The sequence below is a fragment of the Carcharhinus amblyrhynchos genome, chromosome 1 (genome assembly GCF_965287045.1).
Source record: "Carcharhinus amblyrhynchos chromosome 1, sCarAmb.v2.hapA, whole genome shotgun sequence".
Lineage (NCBI taxonomy): Eukaryota > Metazoa > Chordata > Chondrichthyes > Carcharhiniformes > Carcharhinidae > Carcharhinus > Carcharhinus amblyrhynchos.
The window spans coordinates 171,143,984-171,167,842 of NC_137324.1; the positions used below are offsets into that span (position 1 = coordinate 171,143,984).

At 44.7% G+C, this 23,859-nt stretch overlaps 2 protein-coding genes across 6 annotated transcripts in view; one reads left to right on the forward strand and one right to left on the reverse strand.

Moving 5' to 3' along the window:
- The window catches only part of tbck (TBC1 domain containing kinase), a 192,132-nt gene extending 183,131 nt beyond the window's left edge, over nucleotides 1–9,001 (forward strand). For both annotated transcript variants that reach the window (XM_080195333.1, XM_080195341.1), the window contains exon 26: nucleotides 7,931–9,001. In XM_080195333.1, coding sequence (XP_080051459.1) covers nucleotides 7,931–8,041 — 111 coding nt within the window. In that variant the 3' untranslated portion in view covers nucleotides 8,042–9,001. The remainder of the gene's footprint in view (nucleotides 1–7,930) is intronic.
- A 5,935-nt stretch (nucleotides 9,002–14,936) lies between these two features.
- Nucleotides 14,937–23,859, reverse strand: part of npnta (nephronectin a) — an 83,583-nt gene continuing 74,660 nt past the window's right edge. For all 4 annotated transcript variants that reach the window (XM_080195414.1, XM_080195405.1, XM_080195387.1 and 1 more), the window contains 2 exons: nucleotides 22,135–22,394; nucleotides 14,937–16,288 (listed from right to left, as the gene is read on the reverse strand). In XM_080195414.1, coding sequence (XP_080051540.1) covers nucleotides 16,184–16,288; nucleotides 22,135–22,394 — 365 coding nt within the window. In that variant the 3' untranslated portion in view covers nucleotides 14,937–16,183. The remainder of the gene's footprint in view (nucleotides 16,289–22,134; nucleotides 22,395–23,859) is intronic.

Sequence of the window (23,859 nt, forward strand, 5' to 3'; positions counted from 1 at the left end):
TTCCAAAGACACTCAATGCTTTGAGTGAAGAAATTTCTCCTGATCTCAGTCCTAAGTGGCAGGCTCTTACCCCAGACGATGGCCCCCGATTCTAGACTCCAGCCAATAGTGCTTCAGACTCTATCCTGGCAAGACCTCTCAGAATTTGCTGTTCCAATAAGATCACTGTTCATTTTTCTAAACTCCACAGAGCTTAGGTTCAGTCTGTGTCATAGAATCCTACAGTGCAAAAGGAGGTCATTCGGCCCATCGAATCTACACCGACCACGTTCCCACCCAGCCCCTATCCCCATAACCCCAGGAATTTGCCGTAGCTAGTCCCCCTGACACTAGGGGGCAATTTAGCATGGCCAATCCACCTAACCTGCACATCTTTGGATTGAGAGAGGAAACCGGAGCACCGGAGGAAACCCACACAGACACGGGGAGGAAGTGCAAACTCCACACAGACAGTTACCCAAGATGGAATGCATTCATGGTCCCTGGTACAATGTATACATTGTGTTGCCCCTCAATCTGTTCAAACCCTCCTTACTGGCTAGCCCTCTTGCCCAGGAATCAATCCAGTCAACCTTTCTGTTGCACCCTGTTGAAAGAAAACATATACTCCCTTCGATACAGAGACCAAATCTGTAGATACTACTCCAGGTGTGGCTTCCCAAAGCTCTGATGCAATATTTCCTCATACTTGTACTCCAATCCCCATGCAATAAAGGCCAACTTCCCAGTTGCTCCCCTAATCCCTTACTGGACCTGCATGTTAACTTTCCACGCTTGAGGATCAGGTCAGGCCAACTTCTTCATTGTTGTACGTGCGTAATGGTTTTTTAAGTTGCAGGAAAGACATTAGTCCAATATCAGTCTGTGATGTTACTACGTAGAAATTAGTTCAGCACAGCTCATCCATATTAGTGTTCATCCTCCAAATAAACAGTAATCCTAATCCCAAACGCCTATTAAACCATAAGACATGGGAGCAGAAGTAAGCCATTCGGCCCATCGAGTCTGCTGCGCCGTTCAATGAGATCATGACTGATCTATGATAATCCTCTACTCCACTTTCCCTGCCTTATCTCCATAAGCCTTGATCCCTTTACTGGTTAAAAATCTGACTATCTGAATCTTGAACATACTTAATGACCCCGCCTCTGCAGCCCTCTCTGGCTGGGGAGTCTATGATACGGGGCACAGTCTCAGGATAATGAACCAATCATTTAGGACTGTGATGGGGAGAAATTACTTCACTCAAAGGGTTGTGACTCTTTAGAATTCCCCAGATTCACTTCACTGAGAGAAGAAATTCCTTCTCATCTGTCTTAAATGAGCGAACACTTAAACAGATTATGCCTTCTGATCCTAGACTCTCCCACAAGAGGAAACAACCTCTCAGCATCAACCCTGTCAAGCCCGCTGAGAATCCCATATGTCTCAGTCATTTTTGGGGCAGCATAGTGGTTATCACTGCTGCCTCACAGCGCCAGGGACTAAGGTTCAATTCCATCCTTGAGTCTGTGTGGAGTTTGCACTTTCTTCCCGTGTCTGTGAGGGTTTCCTCCGGGTTCTCCAGTTTCCTCCCACAGTCCAGAGATGTGTGGTTAGGTGGATTGGCCATACTAAATTGACCCTAATGTCAGCGGGACTAGCTAGGGTAAATACGTGGGGTTATGGAGGTACAGCCTGGATGGGATTGTGGTCAGTACATATGTGATGGGCCGAATGGCCACCTCCTGAATTTTAGGGATTCTATGATTCTATTCTATAATCAGATCATCTCTCATTCTTCTAAACTCCAATGAGTACCGGCCCAACCTACTCAACCTCTGCTCATAAGAATATCCCTCCATACCTGGGATCAACCTAGTTAACCTTCTCTCAACTGCCTCCAATGCCAGTTTATCTTTCTGTAGGTAAGGGGAACAAAACAGTTTCACTATTATTTTAACCCTTTGTTTCCCGTTTGTGTAACCACCCATCTGACTTAATTTTAATTGTTAACCACGGATCAGAGGCAGCTCCCAGAAATCTGTCCCATGGTCTCTCCTACAATCGCTAGCCACTTATCCACTTAGTGCAATGACACCGCAGACAAAACCAATGCTATGATTTTGTTAATAATGCCAGTGATGTTTAAAAATAGAATTAAGAAATCATAATCGTTTGGGAATTAGCACTGTACAGTTTTGTCAATGCTAGTTTAAATTGTCACGGAGAGGGGAGGAGAATGGATGATGCATTTCTCATTTAATGTTTGAGGTTCCCAGTTTTAGTTGCCTGTAATGGTTATTTGCAGTTCAGACTTGTGGCAGTTTATAGAAACTGTCAAGATGTTTAATGTCAGTGTGCTTTTAAAAAATAAACTCCTGGGCTGCATTCTGAATAGTTTGCATTAATCTTGTAACCAGGCCCCCCATCGTTCTAGATCCACCTGTCTTTGTAAAATGCCTGTTCCTACTCGCGCTCTCTCTTATCCACTCATCATTTTAATTCATCAACCCTTAAAACTCTGAATGAGAACTGTTCCTGGTATTTTATGGGGTATGGTGAAGGATTTAGCAGCCAAGCATTACCTAGTATCTTACAGCTACCATCTTGAGCAGGCCATGAGGTGGAGATAATTCCAACCTCAGTCTTAGATGAATCCATTTGTAAGCGGTAACCCAGTGTCAAATCAAGTGCTAAATAATGCACCGAGTTGATAGAGTCGTTTGTGGCACAGAAACAGGACCATTCGGCCCATCCAGTCTGTACCAGCTTTCCTCAGAGGAGTCCCACCCCCTGCCCGTTTTCCGTAACTTTGCCAGTTTATTCCTGTCAAGCACCCATCCAATTTCTGTTTGAAATTATTAATTGTTTCCTTTCCCAATACCCTCAAGGTAGGCATGAAAGATATAGTGTAAAGAGATGATTAGACGTGTAATGTTGAGCTCCGAGCTGAGAACTGATTCAGTCACTCGGAAAGTGAGAGGAAAACCTCTTAAAGAGATTTGGGACCTAACTCTGGCATGAGGTGTCATTTCCTGCACAAACTTGTAAGCAAGGGAAGCATTGGAAAATAGGGAACTCACAAAGAAGTGCAGCATAGATCCTAACCTGGACAATACTGCCATCAGGAGAGGTGGTGAGGCCTTGCCATGATATTGTTCTGGGCATACACTGAAAATGACTTCAGAACACTTTTTGAATGTTTGCTTATTCGTCACGTTATGTTGAATTATGTAGAATTTGACATGTAGTATCATTGGGAGGCATCGTGGCACAGTGGTCAGCACTGCTGCCTCTAACTGCCAGAAAGCTGGGATCAGTTCCGGCCTCAGGTGACTGTCTGTGTGGAGCTTGCACGTTCTCCCCGTGTCTGCGTGGGGTTTCCTTTGGGTGCTGTGATTTCCTCCCACAGTCCAAAGATGTGCCACTTAGGTGGATTGGCTATGCTAAATTGCCCCTTTTGTATCAGGCGAACTAGCAGAATGAATACATGGGGTTACCGGGATAGGGCCTGGGTGGAATTGTGTTTGGTGTAGACTCGATGGGCCAAATGGCCTCTTTTTACACTGCAGGGATTCTATGATTCTTATCTCATTGAAATGTACAAACTTCTGAAGGGTTTTGATAGGGTAGGCGCTGAGAGATTGTTTTCACTGGTCGTGGAGTCTAAAACACGGGCACAATTTCAGGATAAGGGGCCAATCATTTAGGACTGAGATGGGGAGAAACTACTTCACTCAAAGAGTGGTGAGTCTTTGGAATTCGCTATCCCAGAGGGTTGTGGATGCTCCATTGTTGGATACACTTAAGGCTGCCTTAGACAGATTTTTGATGTCTTGGGGAATTATGGGATAAGGGGAGCAGGTGGGAAAATGGAATCAACATCAGTCATGATCATATTGAATGGCAGAGCAGGCTCAATGGGCGAGATGGTGCACTGTTCCTACTTGTGCCTTCATTGGAACAGGTCTTTACATCCACTGATATAGACCGATAATTAATATTCCACATTTGCCTACCAACCTACCTCAGCTAACTCTATCAGCTTATCCCTCTATTCCTTTCTCCCACATATACATATCCGGTTTCCCTTTAAATGCAACAAAATAATTAAATGATTACATGGATTGGCTGTGCTAAAGAGTGTTGTGACTAAGGGAATTGCACAGTAAGTTCAATGCAGTGTTAATGTAAGCCTACTTTGATACAAATAAATGAACTTAAACGTATGTGTAACAGGTTTAAAGCCCATTGTTATGATTCAGTTCGGAAACTCCGAAGTGTTTTATGAAGCCCGCCTGGATCATAAGTTTAGCACCTTGAATTTGTTTCACCTTGGGTAAGATTCAAATGACCCACTAGGGAGCTTTTCTCAAACAAAGTTTGTTTAAGAATATAGTTAGCCCAAACAGACGCCACATTGTGGCAACTGGGGGATTTTATGTTAACTTCATTCCAGTTAATGTAAGCCTACTTGTGACACTAATAAATAAACATTCAAACTGTATTATTTGTTTCAGTCATGCAGTGTGTTAGTGAGTTTCATATTCACACCACTCTCACGGTAAGGACGCTTCTCCTAAATCCCTAATGGGATTTGTTAGAGACTATATATTTAGAGCCTCTATTTTGGACTCGCTCTAAAAGCAATGCATCTCCTCTACATCTACTCTTTTGAGCTGTCTGTAATATTAAAAATCCCTATCAGGGCCATCTCTCCATCTTCTGTTTCCCAGAGAAAACAGTTCTTAATGCAATTAAACTACAGGCAAACCCGATGCTAATAAGTTCCAGTGATTTTTGAAAATAAAAATTTGGAATCTTGATCCATTTGAGAAATAGTGCAGTAAAGCAATATCCATTTGTGGGTTGAAATGATCTTGATCAGTAGTTAAGTCAGGGTATTGCAGAAGAAGGAAACAGAGAATGGATGATGAATATTCTTACAATGTTTAAGTATCGCAGCTTGAGTTATCTGTAACGGTTATTTGCAGTCCAGACCAGTAATAATTTATACAGTCTGCCAGCCTGTTTAATATTTATTCTGATTAAAGCATATATTCCTGAGAAAAACCCATACTTAACACTGATAATTCCGCACCTCGTGATCCCTTAGAATAAATCAAAATTGATGCTTTCAACCAATTTGTTCCAAATGATACCAAGCTGTTCTGGGCTGCTGGTTTTTGCAATGATTGATTTTGTGGGCTGGGTTCCACATTGCTGTGGGAACAGGAGTCTAGGCTGTCTCTGGGTCCTGAACGTGCTACAGTGTATGCTGCAGAACCAAGATCCTGCTTGCTTGCTCATTTTTAAAAAAAAAATCCCAAGGCAGCATTTAGAGAATGGCAGAACCTTTTTCCAGTGTGTAAGGGCAATTCAATGTGTAAAATCATCAGCCTCAGGTGACTAAGGAGATTTTCTGTGGAGAATCACCACAGTGCAGAAGGAGGCCATCTGGACCATTGAGTCAGCACTGACAACAATCACAACCAGGCCCTATCCCGTAATCACATGCATTTACCCCACTGATCCCTCTAACGTCCACATCCTGGGACACTAAGGGGAAATTTAGCATGGCCAACGTACCTAAACCACACATCTTTGGAGTGTGGGAGGAAAGTGGAGCAGATAGGGAGAATGTGCAAACTCCACACAGACAGTGGCCCAAGCCAGGACTTGAACCCAGGTACCTGGAGCCGTGTGCCATCCCATTCTCCCCTTTACTGTCTGGGTTTTGCTCTGGTTTCCTCCTGCAGTGCAAAGATGTGTGAGTTGGGTTGATTGGCCATGATAAGTTGCCCCTTTAGCGTCAGGGAATTTAGCAGGGAAAATATGTGGGGTTAGGGGGATAGCGCTTGGGTGGATTGTTGTCTGTGTAGGCTCGATGGGCTGAATGGTCTCCTTCTGCACTATAGATATAATGATTCTGTAACAGATTGTTTAAAAAATCCACAAGGAACTAAAATATCCAAATTTACTGAATGACTTCCAACTGTAGAAATTACCAACAAAATTCCACTTTTTGTAAGTTTGACTTGAACACATATTAGAACCAACGTGAACATGAATTAACAGGTAAATTATACTTCAAATACTTAACTTTAAATAGTCAATGCAACAAAGGTACCTCTTACTCAACCATCTGTTCATTCTACTTTGTTGACACAGTTGTTAAATGGCTTCATTATGAATGCCTGGCAGAACCCTAAGATTAGCTAATGGACTTAGCCGTGTAGGCAGTGTTGACACATTGATAGTGATAGCTTTGTTTGATTAGCATCTTTATTACCTTGTAATAACCAAATCTTTTTATCCTTTTCACTAAGACCATCCCAATGGTACAGATCTCTCTGTTCAGAGCACCCAGAGGAAACCCACACAGTAAAGGGGAGAATAGGATGGCACAGTAGTTAGCACTGCTGCCTCACAGCTCCAGGGACCAGGGTTCGAGTCCTGGCTCGGGCCACCGTCTGTGTGGAGTTTGCACATTCTCCCCGTCTGCTCCAGTTCCCTCCCACACTCCAAAGATGTGCAATTGAGGTACGTTGGCCATGCAAAATTGCCCCTTAGTGTCCCTCTTTCCCACAGCATTCCATTAGCCATGTGTTAACTTCCCTAATTCTCTCAACCCTATGCCAATTCATACGTGGCTTGGGTAATAATCCTAAAATTCTAACCCTTGAGGACCTGACCTGTTCTTTAATTTAGTTCCTAGCGCCTGATAATCCCCAAATAGGTCCTCTTTCCTTGTCTTGCCCATGTTGTTTGTCCCAGTGTAGACCACAAAAACTGGATCCTCCCCCTCCCATTCCAATATCCTATCAAGTCAGTCAGAGATGTCCCTCACCCTGGCAGGCAACAAACTATGCAGGGCTCACAATCTGGTTTACAAAGGATGCTATCAATCCCTCTAATTTATAGAATTCTCTATAACAGCCACTTGTCAAGTTTAATGATGTACCCTCTTTTGATTTGATTTCACAAATACATTGGGTGTGATCTTACTGCCCGTTCATGCCATGCGCCTGCTGCAGCAAGGTTGGAGAATTTGGCATCCAACCAAATCCCTGTTCACTGCTATGGGATGGAAAAATCCTGCCAGCTTGACTGGCTGTAAGATTCCAGCCCTTGTTTTAAGAGCATTTGTTTAAGTTTTATGTTTATTTATGAGTATCACAAGTATGCTTACATTAATACTGCAATGAAGTTACTGAGAAAATCCCCTAGTCGCCACACTGTGGTGCCTGTTTGGGTCAATGCATCTAACCAGCACGTCTTTGGACTGTGGGAGGAAACCGGAGCACCCTGAGGAAACCCATGCAGACACAGGGAGAACGTGCAAACTCCACACAGACAGTGACCCAACTGGCAATCGAACCCAGGTCCTTGGTGCTGTGAGGCAGCACTGCCAGCCACTGTGCCGCCCAACTTCTTGTAGCATTCGAAACAAAGTAAATGAGTTGACGGCACGGATCATTGTGAAGGAGTATGATTTAGTGACCATTACAGAAACATGGGTTGCAGGGTGGTCACGACTGGGAGTTAAATATCCAGAGGTATCAGACTAGTTGGGAGGGCAGACAGGAAGATAAGGGAGGTGCTGTAATTGAAATTGAAGGAGGAATCAAAGGAAAAGGCAGGGTTTTTTTTTACTTTATCCATTTCCAGGATGTGGACATCGCTGACAAGTCTGGCATTTAATGCCTATCCATTGTTCTCTGAATCAAGTGGTTTATTAAGCTATTGAAATAAGGAAGTTAAGAGTCAACCTTGTCAGACTGGGACTGGAGTCGCACATAGGACAGAAAACTTACTTTCCCAAACTAAATTCGTAAAGCAATCCTGTGACATTCTTCACCCAGTGGTAGCAGTGACAGATCTCAGCCCTGAGCTGTGAAGGTCTTGTGACATTTATGTAGCTAATGGCTCTGTCTTTCTCCTTCAGTTCACCGCTCACTTAGTGAAGCTGGGATACCCACGGGTCTGCATCTTGGATGGAGGCATCAACAAGATGAAGCCGACTGGTCTGCTCATGGTCCCGTCACCTCAGATCTGAATCTCTTCACCCACAATACGAGGGGCTGGTCGAGTGGTTTGGACCTGGGCGAGAAAAATTCAGCACCAGCAAAAAGAGGCAACACTGGCGCGTTGGAGAGTGAAACCCCTCTTTCTGAATCCCTACCCATGCATAATCCGTAAACTGTAATGTAGTGATTCAGTCATATTTAAACCAGTGGTGACACTGGTGAGAATCTGCAGAACAGGGTTTTCTGATGTTCAGTGCTGTTTAAATTGACTTTACATCTGGCTATCATTCAGCCATCAGACCTATTGTTAACCAAATATATCAATATCTCCACAAAAGTGAAGACTGGGCCATTGATCATGAACAGTGATTTTGACGGAATATTCTAACACAACCTTTATTTAAATAGCGTACATCAAAGAACATTTTTTCATTGCCTTTTTTTAATTTTTTAATTGGGTCTGAAAGAGTATATAAAGTACTGGGGTGAAATTCTGTAGTAACCTGTTTAGTAACTTAAGTAGACACAAAGAACTTGATAGATCAGTGTCTATAGAAGGAACTAGAAAAACATTGGAATTGCCACTGTTAGTTTAACATTTAATAAGGTGCACACCCATTCTCCTTAGTGACCAGCTAAGCACTGAAGGGCTTCACCCTAACTGTAGCTGGAAGATTTTCATTTCAGAGGATTCTACACCTTCTGATGTTTGCACTTAAACTTTGTTACGTACTGTTTACCTGACAGGACTAAAGACCGCTGTTTGTTATGCCTGGGTATACGATTTGCTTTAAGTGGCCTAATAGTGTAATGCATGAAACAATTTGATTTCGCCTCTGAAATACAGTTCCCAAAAACGTCGGTGTCTAATAGAGAATCATTCCGAGAGTACATTGTAAGTGAAGCTACGCTTTGCAACGGGGGTCTGATGCTCACTGTCATAGTGTGATGTCTTTATTACTAATACACTTCTAAAATGTGGCAACCAAGGTATCCAAATATTTGTCTCTAAATGATTGATTTCATTAAAGAAATCACTTGCGTGAGGAAATATGATGACAAGAAGCAGTGCAATTTCACCCCAGAAGTTACTGGGAGTGCCGAAACTGGAGTGGATTGTTCTGTCCTCATGTTTATTTCACCATTCAGTTGGAATATAACTGATCTGTAGCTCAATCCTAATTCCCCACCTTAGTTCCGTGTGCGTTGACGGCCACCATATCCATTTGGAGATAAATAGAAAATCAGAGTAAACTCAAAGGAAGTTGCTTGCTCAAGGGACAAATTTGATTTTTGATGGCCTGATCTTCGGCAAAGAGAAAAACGAGAGAGAGATCTTGCAGTACAGATAGAGGCCCTTTGGTCCATCACGCCCATTCTTGCCAGCAATGGGGGCTGCCGCCTTCCATCTTTAAGTTCCATCCATATGATCTCAATTGAGGAGCCCACTCATCCCTCCTCACTGCAGTAATTGCTTTGTGATCGACACCACCTACCACAGCCCCCGTCCCACTCACCATCTTGCCTGAAAATTCTCTTCCCTGACTATTGTGCTGCCAGTCCTGCCCTTCCCCCAGCCACACCTCTGTGATCTGCAGCTCTCGCTCCACATGATCTGAACCAGCTATTTCTGACTGGCATTGGTGTCATTTCAGAGTTACAGATTGATGGCACCAATTTGGGATGATGAAACTGCCAGTTTGAAATGGTCGCTAATGCCTTCTCTTGCCCAGCGATGATATTTCGTATGTGTTTACCATGCCAGTCACTGAAAGCACTTCGTCAGACAGGAATAGCTGATGGATTGGCAACTGCTTATGCTCGTGTGTTTTCCCCACAAGGTGCTGTCAATCTCAGCCAGGTCATTTTGGGAAGAGGAAGGGACAGGAAGGAGGAATCAGTGAATGAGTCAATTTGTTCTGTTCCCAATAAATGTTTTGTCATTTATTAGGGTCACACGGAAGCTTAAATTAACACTGCAATGAAGTTATTGTGAAAATCCCCCAGTGGCCATACTCCAGCGCCTGTTCGGGTATATCTGAGGGAGAATTCAGCCCAGCCAATGCACCTAACCAGCCTGTCTTTCAAACTGTGGGAGGAAACCCACGCAGACACGGGGAGAACATGCAGACTTCCCACAGACAGTGACCCAAGCCGGGAATCGAACCTGGGTCTCTGATGCTGTGAGGCAGCTGTGCTAACCACTGTGTTACCGGCCTAAGCAAAATTGACAAGATCAGTTGCCAATTTGTTAGATGTATAGTACCAATCTGTCAAATCAAAGATGAGTGTTCAATGGCTCAACCCAATTATTAACAGTTTCCCTGTGTTCATTAAACGTTCAGGCTTCCTAACTTGTCAAGGGTGATTGTTGCATCAGGAAGAACATGCTAAAAAAGTTAACAGAAAACTCTCAGCAGCGTCTGGAGAGAAAGCAGGTGAGCTAATCTCCAGACTGAGCAGGTTAAGAGCAGAACAAAGAGAGGGGCTCAAAATACTCAAGAAAGAAGAAATAGACTTGGCCGTAGAGTCACAACGATCACAGGCAGTGGTCGCACAGAGCAGGTATGTTGATGGTTGCCAAATTTTGTAGCCTAGGGCATGAATCTGTGTTGCAAATTGCCATCATTAACTGCTGCAAAATGTATAGAATCATAGGATCCCTAGTGCAGAAGGAGGCTGTTTGGCCCATTGAGTCTGCACCTACAACAATCCCACCCTGTAACCCCACATATTTACCCTGCCAATCCACCTGAAACTAGGGTCAACTTAGCATAGCCAATCAACCTAACCCACACATCTTTGGACTGTGGGAGGAAACCGGAGCACCCGGAGGAAACCCATGCAGACACGGGGAGAACATACAAACTCCACACAGACAGTGATCCAAGCCAGCAATTGAACCCGGCGCTGTGAAGCGGCAATGCTAACCACCATGCCACCCATCTGAGCCAGTGGCAAGAGATGTTAGTGACAATTCTGTAAAAGGAGCATTTTGTACATAAAATGTTAAAATAATTGTGGATTATTCTCATTCTTCTGTAATGGATGGCTTCCGCACAGAAATGGATGGATGGCCTTAACACACTTCATTAGCTCCAGCTTTGCACTTACTGTGACCAAAACCCAAATGAATTGTAAAAGGCTGAACACAAACCTGTTTCAGGCCCCGATCCCAGTGATTATTGGAGCAGCAGTCTGGGGATCTTATCTTGCTGCCTAATAACATTACTGCACGGTCTAAATGCCAAGTGAACAATAAAAGTTTTGTGCAGAACTTTCTCCTGCCGTGATCATGACTGCTGTCGAGAAAATTTAACTTGTGAGTTGAGCACCATGAGGATTATCAGGTGTGGATGAAATGAAATGAGTGCAGATTGCATTCTAATAAAGAGTTAGCGAGTTAAGCGCTCAATTTTTCCACCATGCGCCGTTGCCCTGAGGATTTCAGTTAGTGTGTTTGTTTATTGACAAAAGGGTAAGTCCCATAGAGATTCCATGTCAGTGTTTAATATGTGGCACAGCTGAATGCTTGACATGTTGTCACAATACATTTTGTGCTTCACATATTCACAGGTAGTAATGTAGATCAAGTAACACCAGAAAATTCTGGAAAAGAATGAAGAAAATGACAGTACAGGAACAGGTCTTTCACATCCCCTCCCAAGCCTGCACCAATCATGCTGCCTGTGTGAACTAAAACCCCCTATCCTTCTGGGGACCATATCCCTCTATTCCCATCTTAGTCACATATTTGCCAAGACACCTCGTAAAAGTCACTATCATATCTGCTTCCACTACTCCGCCGAAAGTGAGTTCCAGGCACCCACCACCCTCTGTATAAAAATGTTTGCCTCGTACATCTCCTTTAAACTTTGCCCCCTGCACCTTAAGCCTATGACTCCAAGTAATTGACTCTTCCACCCTGGGAAAAGGCTTTTGATGATCCACTCTGTCCATGCCCCTCATAATCTTGTAGACTATCAGGTTGCCCCCTCAACCTCTGTCGTTCCAGTGAGAACAAACCAAGTTTCTCCAATCTCCTCGTAGCTAATCAAACCAAGATTCTCCAACTTCTCCTCATAGAAAGCAGCCTCTTTGTGGTAGTTACCCATCTTTTCTCTCCTTCAGCACCTGATTGACCTGTTATGTAGCACCAACAATTCATTCTCGGATTTGTCATAAATTTTTCATGTTCTTAAAAATTCTACCAGTGTTTCCCTAGCTTTCTCCACCACGCTCACAATCGAAGCTATTGAGGTTTAAGTGACACTACTAGCAACTGCCCAACCTCAGCTAAGATCAACAAACTTGGTCCCAAATTTAGTCCAGGATTAAGTCGTCCTGCTGTATACGAAACAATGGGATAAAAATAAAGAAACTTTATTTAGAAGTATGAATTCCCCACAAGAAAATGGTCCAAATGTGTACAAATTATTGAGGCACTGGCCCCGATGCGGCACACTCCCACTGAGGGACTGAGCCAATTCCCAAGGGGGTTAGGTGTTCGTTTATAAAGCACCGACCCACAAACGTAAATGATGATAAAATTGCAGTCTATTTTCCTCATTGAACTGATAATCCAGAGATTTCAACCAAGAATTTAACTCCCACCCTGGCACTTTCAGATCTTGACTTCAGTATTTTGTTTTCATATCTGTCAGAATATCACAATGACCTCTACCGTCAGTTTCCTTTTAAGAAAGAAAACCGACTGTTCGACCCCAGCCTGATACGTGATTCCAGTCCCACATCAAGGTGGTTGACTCTTAAACCTCTCGAATGGGATACTCACCCATTCAGTGGTTAGCACTGCTGCCTCAGAGCGCCAGGAATGCCGGTTCGATTCCCGGTTTGGGGTCAGTGTCTGTGTGGAGGTTGCATGTTCCCTCAATGCCTGCGTGGGTTTCCTCCCACGTTCCAAAGATATGTGGATCAGGTTGATTGGCCATGTTAGATTGCCACTCATTGTTAGGGGGACCAGCAGGGTAAATACGTGGGGGGCGATGGGTGGGCTTGTGGTCAGTGCAGACTTGGGCTGAATAGCCTCCTTCTGTACTGTTGAGATGCTACGATTCTACAACAATATTTTCACCGGCAACCAGGGTCAACAATAAATGCTGGCATGCACTGGTGTAATTTTTTTAAACAAAAGGAGCGACCCTACCAGGGGCAAGGGGAGTTCAAAAATGGAGGGACTTGTTTCAAAAATTCAATTTATGTTTCAGAAATGCTTCTACTTCGTAGAAGAAATAGAATCCCGAGTCTGCACCGACTCTCTGACAGAGCCTCTTACCCAGGCCCTCTCTCCTGCCCTAGTCCCATTACTGCACACATTTAGTGTGGCTAATCCAGGTACCTCCACATCTTGGGATTGTGGGAGGAAATCCACGCAGACACAGGGAGAACGTGCAAAATCCATACAGACAGTGAACCAAGGCTGGAATTGAACTCATGTCCCTGGAGCTGAGGTGGCCATGTCACTCTGCTAACTACTGTGTCACTGTGCTATCCAACTTCTATCGCCAAAAACAAGTAGAAGAAACTCAGGGACATTTAGAAAGAAGAAAGGATGTTGGCTATGGAAACTGGTGGTATTGGTGCTGCGGGGAGTTTCCTCCTCTCCCACCCACTCCGAGCCTTTCTCTGGTTGGGAGACACCTTAGTTGCATCGTAAACACCACCATGTCAAGCTTCTTAAAACAGTCTGATTCTCAGGACTTTCAGCAAGGTCAGGGTTATCAACAGTGGGCAGTCTGGAGTTCCACCCCTCTCCATCTTTTAATGTCAGAGGCTTTGGTCTTCAGAGACTGTTAATATTGACCAACTTTACAATGAAGCCAGGCACCATTACACAAGTCAGTTTTACTATAAAAACAGCATTTTTTTTTCCTAAAAAAAATCCCTCAGTTGGCTGGACTAACCTTTGTTGAATCAGTATGTTCTGTCATGAATGTCATCAAGAAATACAGTTCCCACCTTTGTTAAATATTCAGCGATAAATCTTCTATCATTTCCCACTAATGGACTATGCTGAGCATTTGCGAACTATCCTTAACTGGAGACAATGGCATTCAGTGAATCATATGATGCTTAAAGTAAGTGGGGGATAAATATAGTTTATTTATTAGTCACAAGTAAGGCTTACATTAACACTGCAATGAAGGTACTGTGAAATTCCCCTAGTCGCCACACTCCAGCACCTGTTTGGGTCAATGCACCAAATCAGCCCATCTTTCTGACTGTGGGAAAGATCCAGAGCATTCAGAGAAAACCCACACAGACTTGGGGAGAATGTGCAAACTCCACACAGACAGCGCCAAGCCAGCAATCGAATGCAGGTCCCTGGCACTGTGAGGCAGCAGTGCTAGGCACTGTGCCACCATGCCTAAATATATACTCAGGACAAATCATTTACTGATAAAATGTGAGATTATTTACTGATAAAATGTGAGATTGAGAAATAATACTTGAGCAATACAAGAACCATCGTAACCGTAAAGGCTGGGGTCTCGCAAGGTGAGCCCGGGACGTGAGTGCCACTCAATGCTGTGCTGAGTGCTCTTCAACACAGTTTATTAAACAAAAGGATGAAGACAACACAGCGCGGGAGCACACTTGAGGAATGACCATTAACCATTTTGATCTGAATGTTACCACTTGCAAGCTGTAACTATAAATGGTGATTAGAAGAGTGCGGAGAAGAGGCACAATTGACGCACTTACAACCTTCCTATCAAGGACCTTCCTATTTAAGAGTAAATTCAAACAATGCCACGGTGAGGGATTCTTCCTATTAGTATAGGGCTGACTGCCTGCATCCTGACTATTGACCGAGAGTTATTATGATTTAGAAATATCACCATGCTGCTCCTAAAATCAACAAAAATCAGTCAAAAAAAAACCGCAATTCAAAACAAGAAGTTAACAAGCGTGTTTAATGTTTATTTTCCAGGTTTGTAGCAGTAATTCTGTGGCCTTACAAAATGGGAGTAAACTGCGCATTTTGATGCCTGATTCATTAATGTTGCCTTCTTATAAAACACCGCTACAAATGTTCTCAATAGCTGCCTGTAAAAGCTTTTAGAAGTACAAGATGTAAAACAGTTTTTTTGTCCCTGCAATGTTATATACAGTACCATGGAGTGTCTCAACAAATACAGATATCTTCAGTAAAATACTAGATCGGATAAAAGCTAATTTTAAATAGAGTGAGACCACAGCCTAAAACAATATAAATTCTTTTCCACTTAAGTACATTTTCTGGATGGTTATGGGGGCTGTTAATCAACAGTCTGTACAACATCACGGCTAGGTGTGATCCTGGAGAGTGAAAGGCCCAATTCATCCTCCCGCAGTGACACTAGTTCTTTCCCAATGGAAAGGATCGGGAGGTGGGAATAGACTTTCAGCTTTAAGCCGAAGCAACAGAAGGAGAAACATAACCCAAGTCCCCAGTTACATGGCCGTGTTGAGGCAGAGAATATTAAAGTGTAAAGGGCCACTGTAGTGTTTGCAACTGGTGTTGGGAAGCGGGCAGTAAGAGAGGAGGATGAATCAATTGTTCCTCTTCAGACTTCTCTCGGAGAGGTTCTCAGTCCCACCCTCCACTACTAATCTGTTAGGGATGGGTCATTCTCACATCAGATAGGGAGATTTCCACATTGGCAGTGGCATGGTATGACATTCAAGCTGTACAAGAAACCTGCCTGAGGCACAAGACTTGCCAGGACTACCCTGGGGTGGGAGGGGGAGATTTCCAGACAGGAGTACCAAACCCCAGGTAATGAACCACACAAACCCGATTCAGGTACAACTGGTACGCTGCCAACCGCACGTTGCTATCCTGTGTGATGTGGTACCATGTTGATTAACTAGCTGGTTCATGGATATGTTCAAATCAGCACCTCAAACTACAGAGATCTCATAGCCACGTTCTTCAGCATTACTGGACGCTGGAGACGCACACGGGGCAAGATTTAATAGAAATGCTGACCTTTATGAAGGCCTTTGTGCCCTCGTGAGAGTTTTCTCTAGGGTAGAGTGGCTCGTAGGTGCAATTTGTGCAAAGTGAGTGGCAGCCTGCTGTTAAAAGTCTTTCCCCTCACGACCATTCCTCACACGAGTCAAGGGGGAGGAGGTGGAGTCCTTTAGAAGCGGATCCCTGGACGTTACCATTGTCGCCGCGTTACCCCAGAGCACTGGCCTTTCTGCAGGCTGATATCGTCCAGGCTGATCTCTCCTCTCTTCTTCTCACGCACCCCTTTGAAGATGACCTAGGAGAAGGAAAGAGAGACTTAGAGACTGGGTGCAAATGTCACACTGGCCCAATGAAGCCCCCCCCGCCGTTGTTTCCTGCTAAAGCAGTTTGCGTGGCTCTCGTCTTTATTCCCTACAGCTGCACATCCACTTTGAAACTAATTTACAAAAACCACACACTTGAGAAGAACATCGCCCGTCTGATTTACATTTTGTTGTACTTGTATCTCTCATCTTCCTGGGTTATTCCCCCTATCTTCAAAGAATATTTATCATCAAAGGAACAAAATGAATTTCTGAAGGTGGCATGCTATTAACCCTTTGAGTGCTTAATCATTCCCGTTGGCTCAAGAAGTGGTGCGGAGGCACTGTGAATACAGAGCTGCTTACAGCTTTTCTCTCAAGCTAGTTCATTCTAGAGTAGATCTCAGTAAAGGTTGGCAATCCTCAGATATTTTACCCTCAACCAAGTTCAAAAGATTGTCATTCTGTTCAACATGGAGTTCAGGTGAGGTTGGGGGCAAGATATTTGTCTTCTGCACTATATCCGCCCCAGCCCCAACTTCCTGGCTTGTGCATTTGGGGATTCTTACCATTTCGAGGGGAGACACTGGCACGTGGGTAATGTCAATGGGCTTGTAATCCAGAGGCTCATGCCCTGGGGACGTGTTCAAATCCCAAAGTAGCTGGTGGAAATTAAGTTCATTTAAGAAAAAAAGATATGGAATTGCAAGCTAGTCTCAGCAATGGTGACTATGGAACCACAGTGGTTAACACTGCAGACGCACAGCGCCAGGGACCTAGGTTCAACTCTAGCCTTGGGTCACTGTCTGTGTAGAGTCTACACGTTCTCCCTTTGTCTGCGTGGTTTCCTCCAGTTCCCTTCCACTGACAGAAAGATGTGCTGATTAGGTGAATTGACCATCTAAATTCTCTTTCAGTGTACTTGAACAGATGCTGGAGTGTGGTGACTAGATATTCCTGTGATCTGGTGCTAAGGAGGATGAGAGGTGAAATATAGAAGATTCTGATTGGGTAGGATAGACCCCGAGTGACCGTTTCTTCTAGTTGGGGAATCTAAAACACGGGGCACAGTCTCAGGATAAGGGGCTAATGGTTTTGGACTGAGATGAGGAGACATAACTTCACTCAGAGGGTTGTGAATCTTTGCAATTTCCTACTCCAGAGAGTTGGAGATGTTTCATTGTTATATACACTTAAGGCTGTGGGATTGACAGATTTTTAGGCTCTCAGGGAGTGGAGAATGGGCAGGAAAATACAGTCAAAACTCCTGGTCAGACATGATCATATTGAATGAGGGAGCAGGCTCGAAGGGCCAGCCCTCCTATTTCTTGGTTTATACATGTGAAAGTAGGTTGCTGTTGCATATAGTGATTGGGTCACAGTTTGCATTTTTTTTAAATTCATTCATGGGACATGGGCGTCGCTGGCTGGGCCAGCATTTATTGCCCATCCCTAGTTGCCCTTGGAGGGCAGTTGAGTCAACCACATTGCAGTGGCTTTGGAGTCACATGGAGGCCAGACCAGGTAAAGATAGCAGATTTCCTTCCCTAAAGGACATTAGCAAACCAGATGGGTTTTTCCAACAATCGACATTGGTTTCATTATCACCAGTAGATTCTTAATTCCAGATTATTTTTAGTGAATTCAAATTCCACCATCTGTCATGGTGGGGTTTGAACCCAGGTCTCCCAGAACATTAGCTGAGTTTCTGGATTAATAGTTTAGTGATAATACCACTAGACCATTGCCTCTCCTCTGCAGACTTTGATATTAGTCCATCTGCCTTTGAGTGATATTTCCTCTGTTGTGGACTCCACTCCCTTCTGCACACGCTCACCTACCCAAAGCCATGGACACCTTCTGGAGGTGACTGCATTACTTGACCACCTCCTTGCATTGACCAGTGTAGTTATAAGTAGCACCATCTAGCATTGTTATGTTTGAACACTAGGTCGGCACAGTGGTTAGCACTGCTGCTTCACAGCACCAAGAATCCGGGTTCAATTCCAGCCTCAGGTGACAGTCTGTGTGGAGTTTGCACATTCTCCACACGTTTGCATGGGTTTCTTCCAGGTACTCCGGTTTCCTCCTCGTTCAAAGATGTGAGGTTAGGTGAATTGGCTATGCTAAATTGCCCCTTAAGTGTCAGGTGAAATAGCAGGGTAAATATGTGGGGTCATGGGGATAGAGCCAGGGTGGGATTGTTGTTGGTGCAGGTTCGGTGGGCCGAATGGCATTCTTCTGCACTGTAGGGATTCTATGGACGGGATTTTCCGGCCCCCCTCGCCCTGAAACCAGTAAATCCCATCCGGGGTCACCTTGTGCAGGAATGTCCATTCTCCCCATGTTTGCATGGCTTTCCTTTGTGTGCTCTGGTTTCCTCCCACACTCCAAAGATGTGTGGATTAGGTTGATTGGCCATGCTAAAATTGCTCCTAGTGTCAGGGGATTAACAAGGTAAATATGGGGGGGGTTACGAGAACAGGACCGGGGTGGGATTGTGATCGGTGCAGACATGATGGGCCGAATGGCCTCCTTCTGCACTGTAGGTATTCTATGACACATGGTCCACCCCTCACCTGCTCCAATTCCCGTTGTGGGTGGGGTGGTAAAATTCCAGCCTAAGATTCTATGACCTGATGCGAAATGGAACAGGTAAATATATGAATGAGTGGAGGGTTACTGCAAGGTAGCAGAGGGATAGGTAAACAGCAGGTCAGAGATAACAGACTTCCTGTTAACTCAGCTCCATAACCAATCTTTGCACTGACTGCTGCGAGAGTAAGCAGCTTTGATGTTTCACCAGATTGCACTGAGTCGGAATCAAGATAAGGGAACAAAAAGATTTATCGAATTTGCGGAGGAATGTTTTCACAGAGACGTGCATGCCAATAGTGCGATACTTCCTTTGGTGTTTTTGATAAAGTGAACAAAGATTGCAAACTGGGTCTAGCTGGAAATCTGCCAATCTATAAGATCTATGGCCTGACTCCGTCAAACCATCCAGAGGTAGCTTTGTCCCAGTGCGGCTCCCTCTGATTGCTGTCCGTTTATTTCACCTGGTTTTCTTTTGAAAAAAAACAAACTTCATGTCGCAATTCTCGTGGCCTCTGGAAATCACAAGTCAACCCCAGCGAGGCACTTTTGAACTTGTTGTGGATGAATATGTGGCAGTAAATTGTCCACAGCAAGAACCCAAGACCCAGCAATTAGATTGACAAAATCTTACAGGAATAGGGATCAGCCAGTTGGCCCCCTGAGGCTGCTCTGCTATTCAAGGAGACCATGGCCGATCTGGGACCTCACACACTGTGCCTGACTTTGTGACTCAAATTCCTCAACTGTTCCCTGATGCTGATCGAGAGAAGAATAGTGCCTGGAACACCAGGAGAATTATCCTGATCTTCTTTGCATCATGCCACGGGATTATTTACTCCTACCTGAGATCACCTTGATTTAATTTTCATCCTTCAGTTAAAATCCCTTTCTCCTTGCTACCTCCGTAACTTCCTCCAGGCCCAGAAGCCTCTGAGAATTCTACACTCTTCCAATTCTGGTTTCTTGCCGAGTCCCTGATTTCCTTCAGTTATATACTTAAGAGGTTGCATGATTGCCTTAGAGTCGGTCACATGATTTGATGGTAATATCGTTACAGTGTTGCAAAGGCTGCTGTTTTAGTTTCAATTTGTCCTCTGTACAGGCAACAGCTCCTTCAATAAATATGTTGCATGTTACTTTGAATCTACATGTGCAAGCCACATCTTTTCTTAACTTTTAGAACCTATAACCCTTAACCTAGTTAGGATATAACAGCTTCGCTCGACCATCGGCAGCCAGGCCTTCAGCTGTTCTGGTCCTAGTCACTGAAACACACTACATAAACATCTCCTGTCCTCCTTTAAGACGCTCCTTAAAATCTAGCCCTGTGCCTAAGTTTTTAGTCAACTTTCCTGATACTTTTAGAAATAGAAAGAATCATAGAAACCCTATACTACAGAAAGAGGCCATTCAGCCCATCGAGTCTGCACCGACCACAATCCCACCCAGGTCCTACCCCTATATCCCTACATATTTATCCACTAATCCCTCTAAGCTACGCACCTCAGGACACTAAGGGCAATTTTTAGCATGGCCAATCAACTTAACCGGCACATCTTTTGTGGCTCTTTGTCAGATTAGGTCTGCTAACACTCCCATGAAGCACCTTGGGTTGTTCTCCTGCATTAAAGCTGCCATTTAAATGCACATTGTTGTTGTTGTTATTGACGATATCGTTGACAGTGGAGCACCTCATTCAAAATAGGAGTGAAGCATCCTCAGGTCCTACAGTGGGATTCGGAAAGGCTTTTGTCTTCCCTTCTTTCTGGGCATTCGTCTTTGCAAACTTATACCGCATATACTTATACTGAATCTGGTTTCCAATGGGGGTACCATAAGCATAGACACGGGTCAAGGGAGGTGTAGGAAAAATACATTGTTAAGATGGCGGCGCGGGCTCGTTGGGCCAAAGGGCCTGTTTCCTGTGCTGTTGTTCTTTGTAAATCATACCAACCTTATTATTGGTTATTGCTTCCAATACGCAACAGCTTCAGCCCCTGCTGATAAATAAGGTGTGCCGTAGTCAAAGACACACCAACTCCCCTTGGAGAGGGTTTCCTGAGCAACGGCCGAGTGTCGACAATGCCAAATGCAAACAGCTGCTGCCTGAGGAACTGGATGTGACATTTGTGGGTGTGATGGCAGGCAGAGCTAAAATACCCTTAACATCAATTTGCATTCAACCAGGATGCCCAAGTGCGATTTTGCACAATTTCCTTGTTATTGTAACGTAGGGAGCACTGAACAGGCGCCAATTCTGTCAAAGAAAGGGGGTGTTAGACTTTAGCTTTGATTAACAGAGCAGTGTGCTCCGTGACAAGTCTGATTAGCTTCCACGAGTCAACTTGACCCGGAGGTTCCTGAAGCCAAGAGATCTGGTGCCAGACATTTTGGACAGAGTTCCATTTTGCTGGGAACTTCATCCCTTTTTCTGAGGCTCTTTAATTACTGCAGGGGTGTGGAAGGATATTTTCTCTGCATCTCCTCCCCCTCCCCGCCTCCAAACACAAGCACCTCGCGTGCGGAGGAAGGTGGACTCACAAAGCTAGCCCGGGGCTTTACATCGCTCATGACAGTGAAGCTGAAAACTGCTTGAATTTCCTGTCTGTGATCTTAACAAGCTCCGAACCTTTAGTGGGGGATTTTAAATGATCTTCGACGGAATCAATTACCCTCCTGAAGAGACTGGATTGTTCCTCTTGGGAAGATTGGAAGGGACGAACATTCGTGCTCCCTCGGAACCTGCCATTGTATTACTAACCAAGCTGATACTCCAACTGGTGTCTCAAAAGCAGCCCAAATGCCTCTCCCTCCACCCCCATAGATCTGCATATTACCCCCAACCTTAGCATATAGGAAAGGGTCTCCCTGCCTGGGGGCTGGAGTGGGCATGACTGAAGTTGTGCCCGATGAGAGTACCCCCAAGGCATTGCAGAGTGGCTGGTTTTCCTGGAGAACATGATGTGGAGATGCCGGCATTGGACTGGGGTAAACACAGTAAGAAGTCTCACAATGCCAGGTTAAAGTCCAACAGGTTTATTTGGGAGCAAAAGCCACTAGCTTTCGGGCCTCTGACCCTTCGTCAGGTGAGTGGAGAGGGTCAGAGACCCGAAAGCTAGTGACTTGTGCTACCAAATAAACCTGTTGGACTTTAACCTGGCGTTGTGAGACTTCTTACTGTTCCTGGAGGACCTGTTGGAAGGGTCGGTCTTTGTTTTGCATTAAAACGAGCAATACTCACATTCTCGAGACCGGGTCCTTTCAGCGTGAAACGACTGGTCCTCCAGCCGTGCCCTCTGTTCCTCTCCCAGAGGATGTGCCCGTAGTTTCCGTTCCTCTTCACAAACACCTGGATCTTCCCAACGGAGTCTCCAGACAGCTTGTGCCTGAAGGTGAGACAGAGGTTGCTCAAATGTGCTGACCGGCCCAATGCCAGGCTAAGATGGGCCACTTCCCTCCGTTTGTCGGTGGAGCTGAGAAGAGTCAGATACCAACCGTGACCTAAAAATACAACCAGTAGAGTTAGTCAGACATGGGCTCCGAGTAACAAGGGGCCGGTCAATACCGCAGCCCAAAATTTGATCACGCTTTAGAAAGAAGTTGCCTTTCTGTCGAAATTCTGGATGTCCCAAAGCGTCCAACAGCCAATGAACTACTTTTGAAGTGTTGTCATTGTTGTAATATAGTCAAACAGCAAATCCCACAAACAGTAATGTGTTAATGACGTGATGATTTGCTTTGGTGATGTTGGTAGGGGGATTAATATTGGCTGAAACACCAGGGAAATGTTCTGGTTCTTCTTCAAATTGTGCCATGTGGATTCCTTTATTGCCACCTCACAGGGTGGGTGCACTTTAGCACCTTGCCTGTAAGGTGGCACCTCAGACAGTGTAGCACTCTTTCAGCACAGCGGTGGGTGCGCCAATCTACACTGTGTGATAAATCACAACCTTTTGACTGGGGTGATGGCGGGGGCGGGGGGGTGGGTTAAAGGGTATTAACAACTGCACACTGCCACAACCTGAATGCGGCACAGAACAGCCACCTGAAGGCTGGGGGTTACTATAATTGCTTGCCTCTGCTTCCCAGCCTCATTCATGTCCCAGCTGGCCCTTGAGAGAGGCCAGACATTTCCCTCCAGTACATTTGAGGCCTGTCTTTGTTACCTGTAACCTGGCAAGCCTCCCACCTTGCACTGTGTGTGTGTGTGAGTGAGGAGGGAGGGGGGTCAGTTTTTTTAATTGCATGATAAAGATTTTGACGCAGAACAAGGGCATGATGCCTTCCAGACTATTGGATGTGCCCAGCTTAGTTTGAATATTGCCCAGTGCCCTCGAGTTCCCAATCCAGCAACACTGTGATTTGAATCCCAAATCTTGTTTTCAAACCCCTCCATGACTTTGCCCTCCCTATCTATGAAACCTCCTGCAGCCTGAGAGCTCTCAAAGATGTGCAGATTAGGTGGATTAGCCGCTTAGCTTTCTAAAGAGATGCAGGTTTGATGGATTGACCATGCTAAATTGTCCTTTAGTATCCCTGGATGTGCGGGTTAGGGGGATTAGCAGGGTAAATTTGTGGGATTACAGGGATCGGGCCTGGCTAAGATGCTCTGGACCCTTCCACGTTCTGTGATTTTTATTGCTCCAAGGTTGGGTCCTCAGCTGCCCAAGCCCAAATTCTGGAATACCCTCCTGAACCTCTCCTCTTCTCTCTCCCTCTGTACTTTAAGAGGTTGCTTAATACCTAACACTTTGATCAGGCTTTAAATCACCTGTCCCGATAGTGTTTAATACGACTCATTGTTAAATTTGGATTGGTAATGTTCATGTGTAGCAACTTGGGCTGGTTTACTGAGTTAAAGGAGATTGCTTTTGCTGTGCGCTCTACTGGCTGTATCTTGTATCATAGGAGAGAACAAAATGGTCATGTAATTCCCTCTCCTGAGCAATTCTGAGTTGAAACAGGT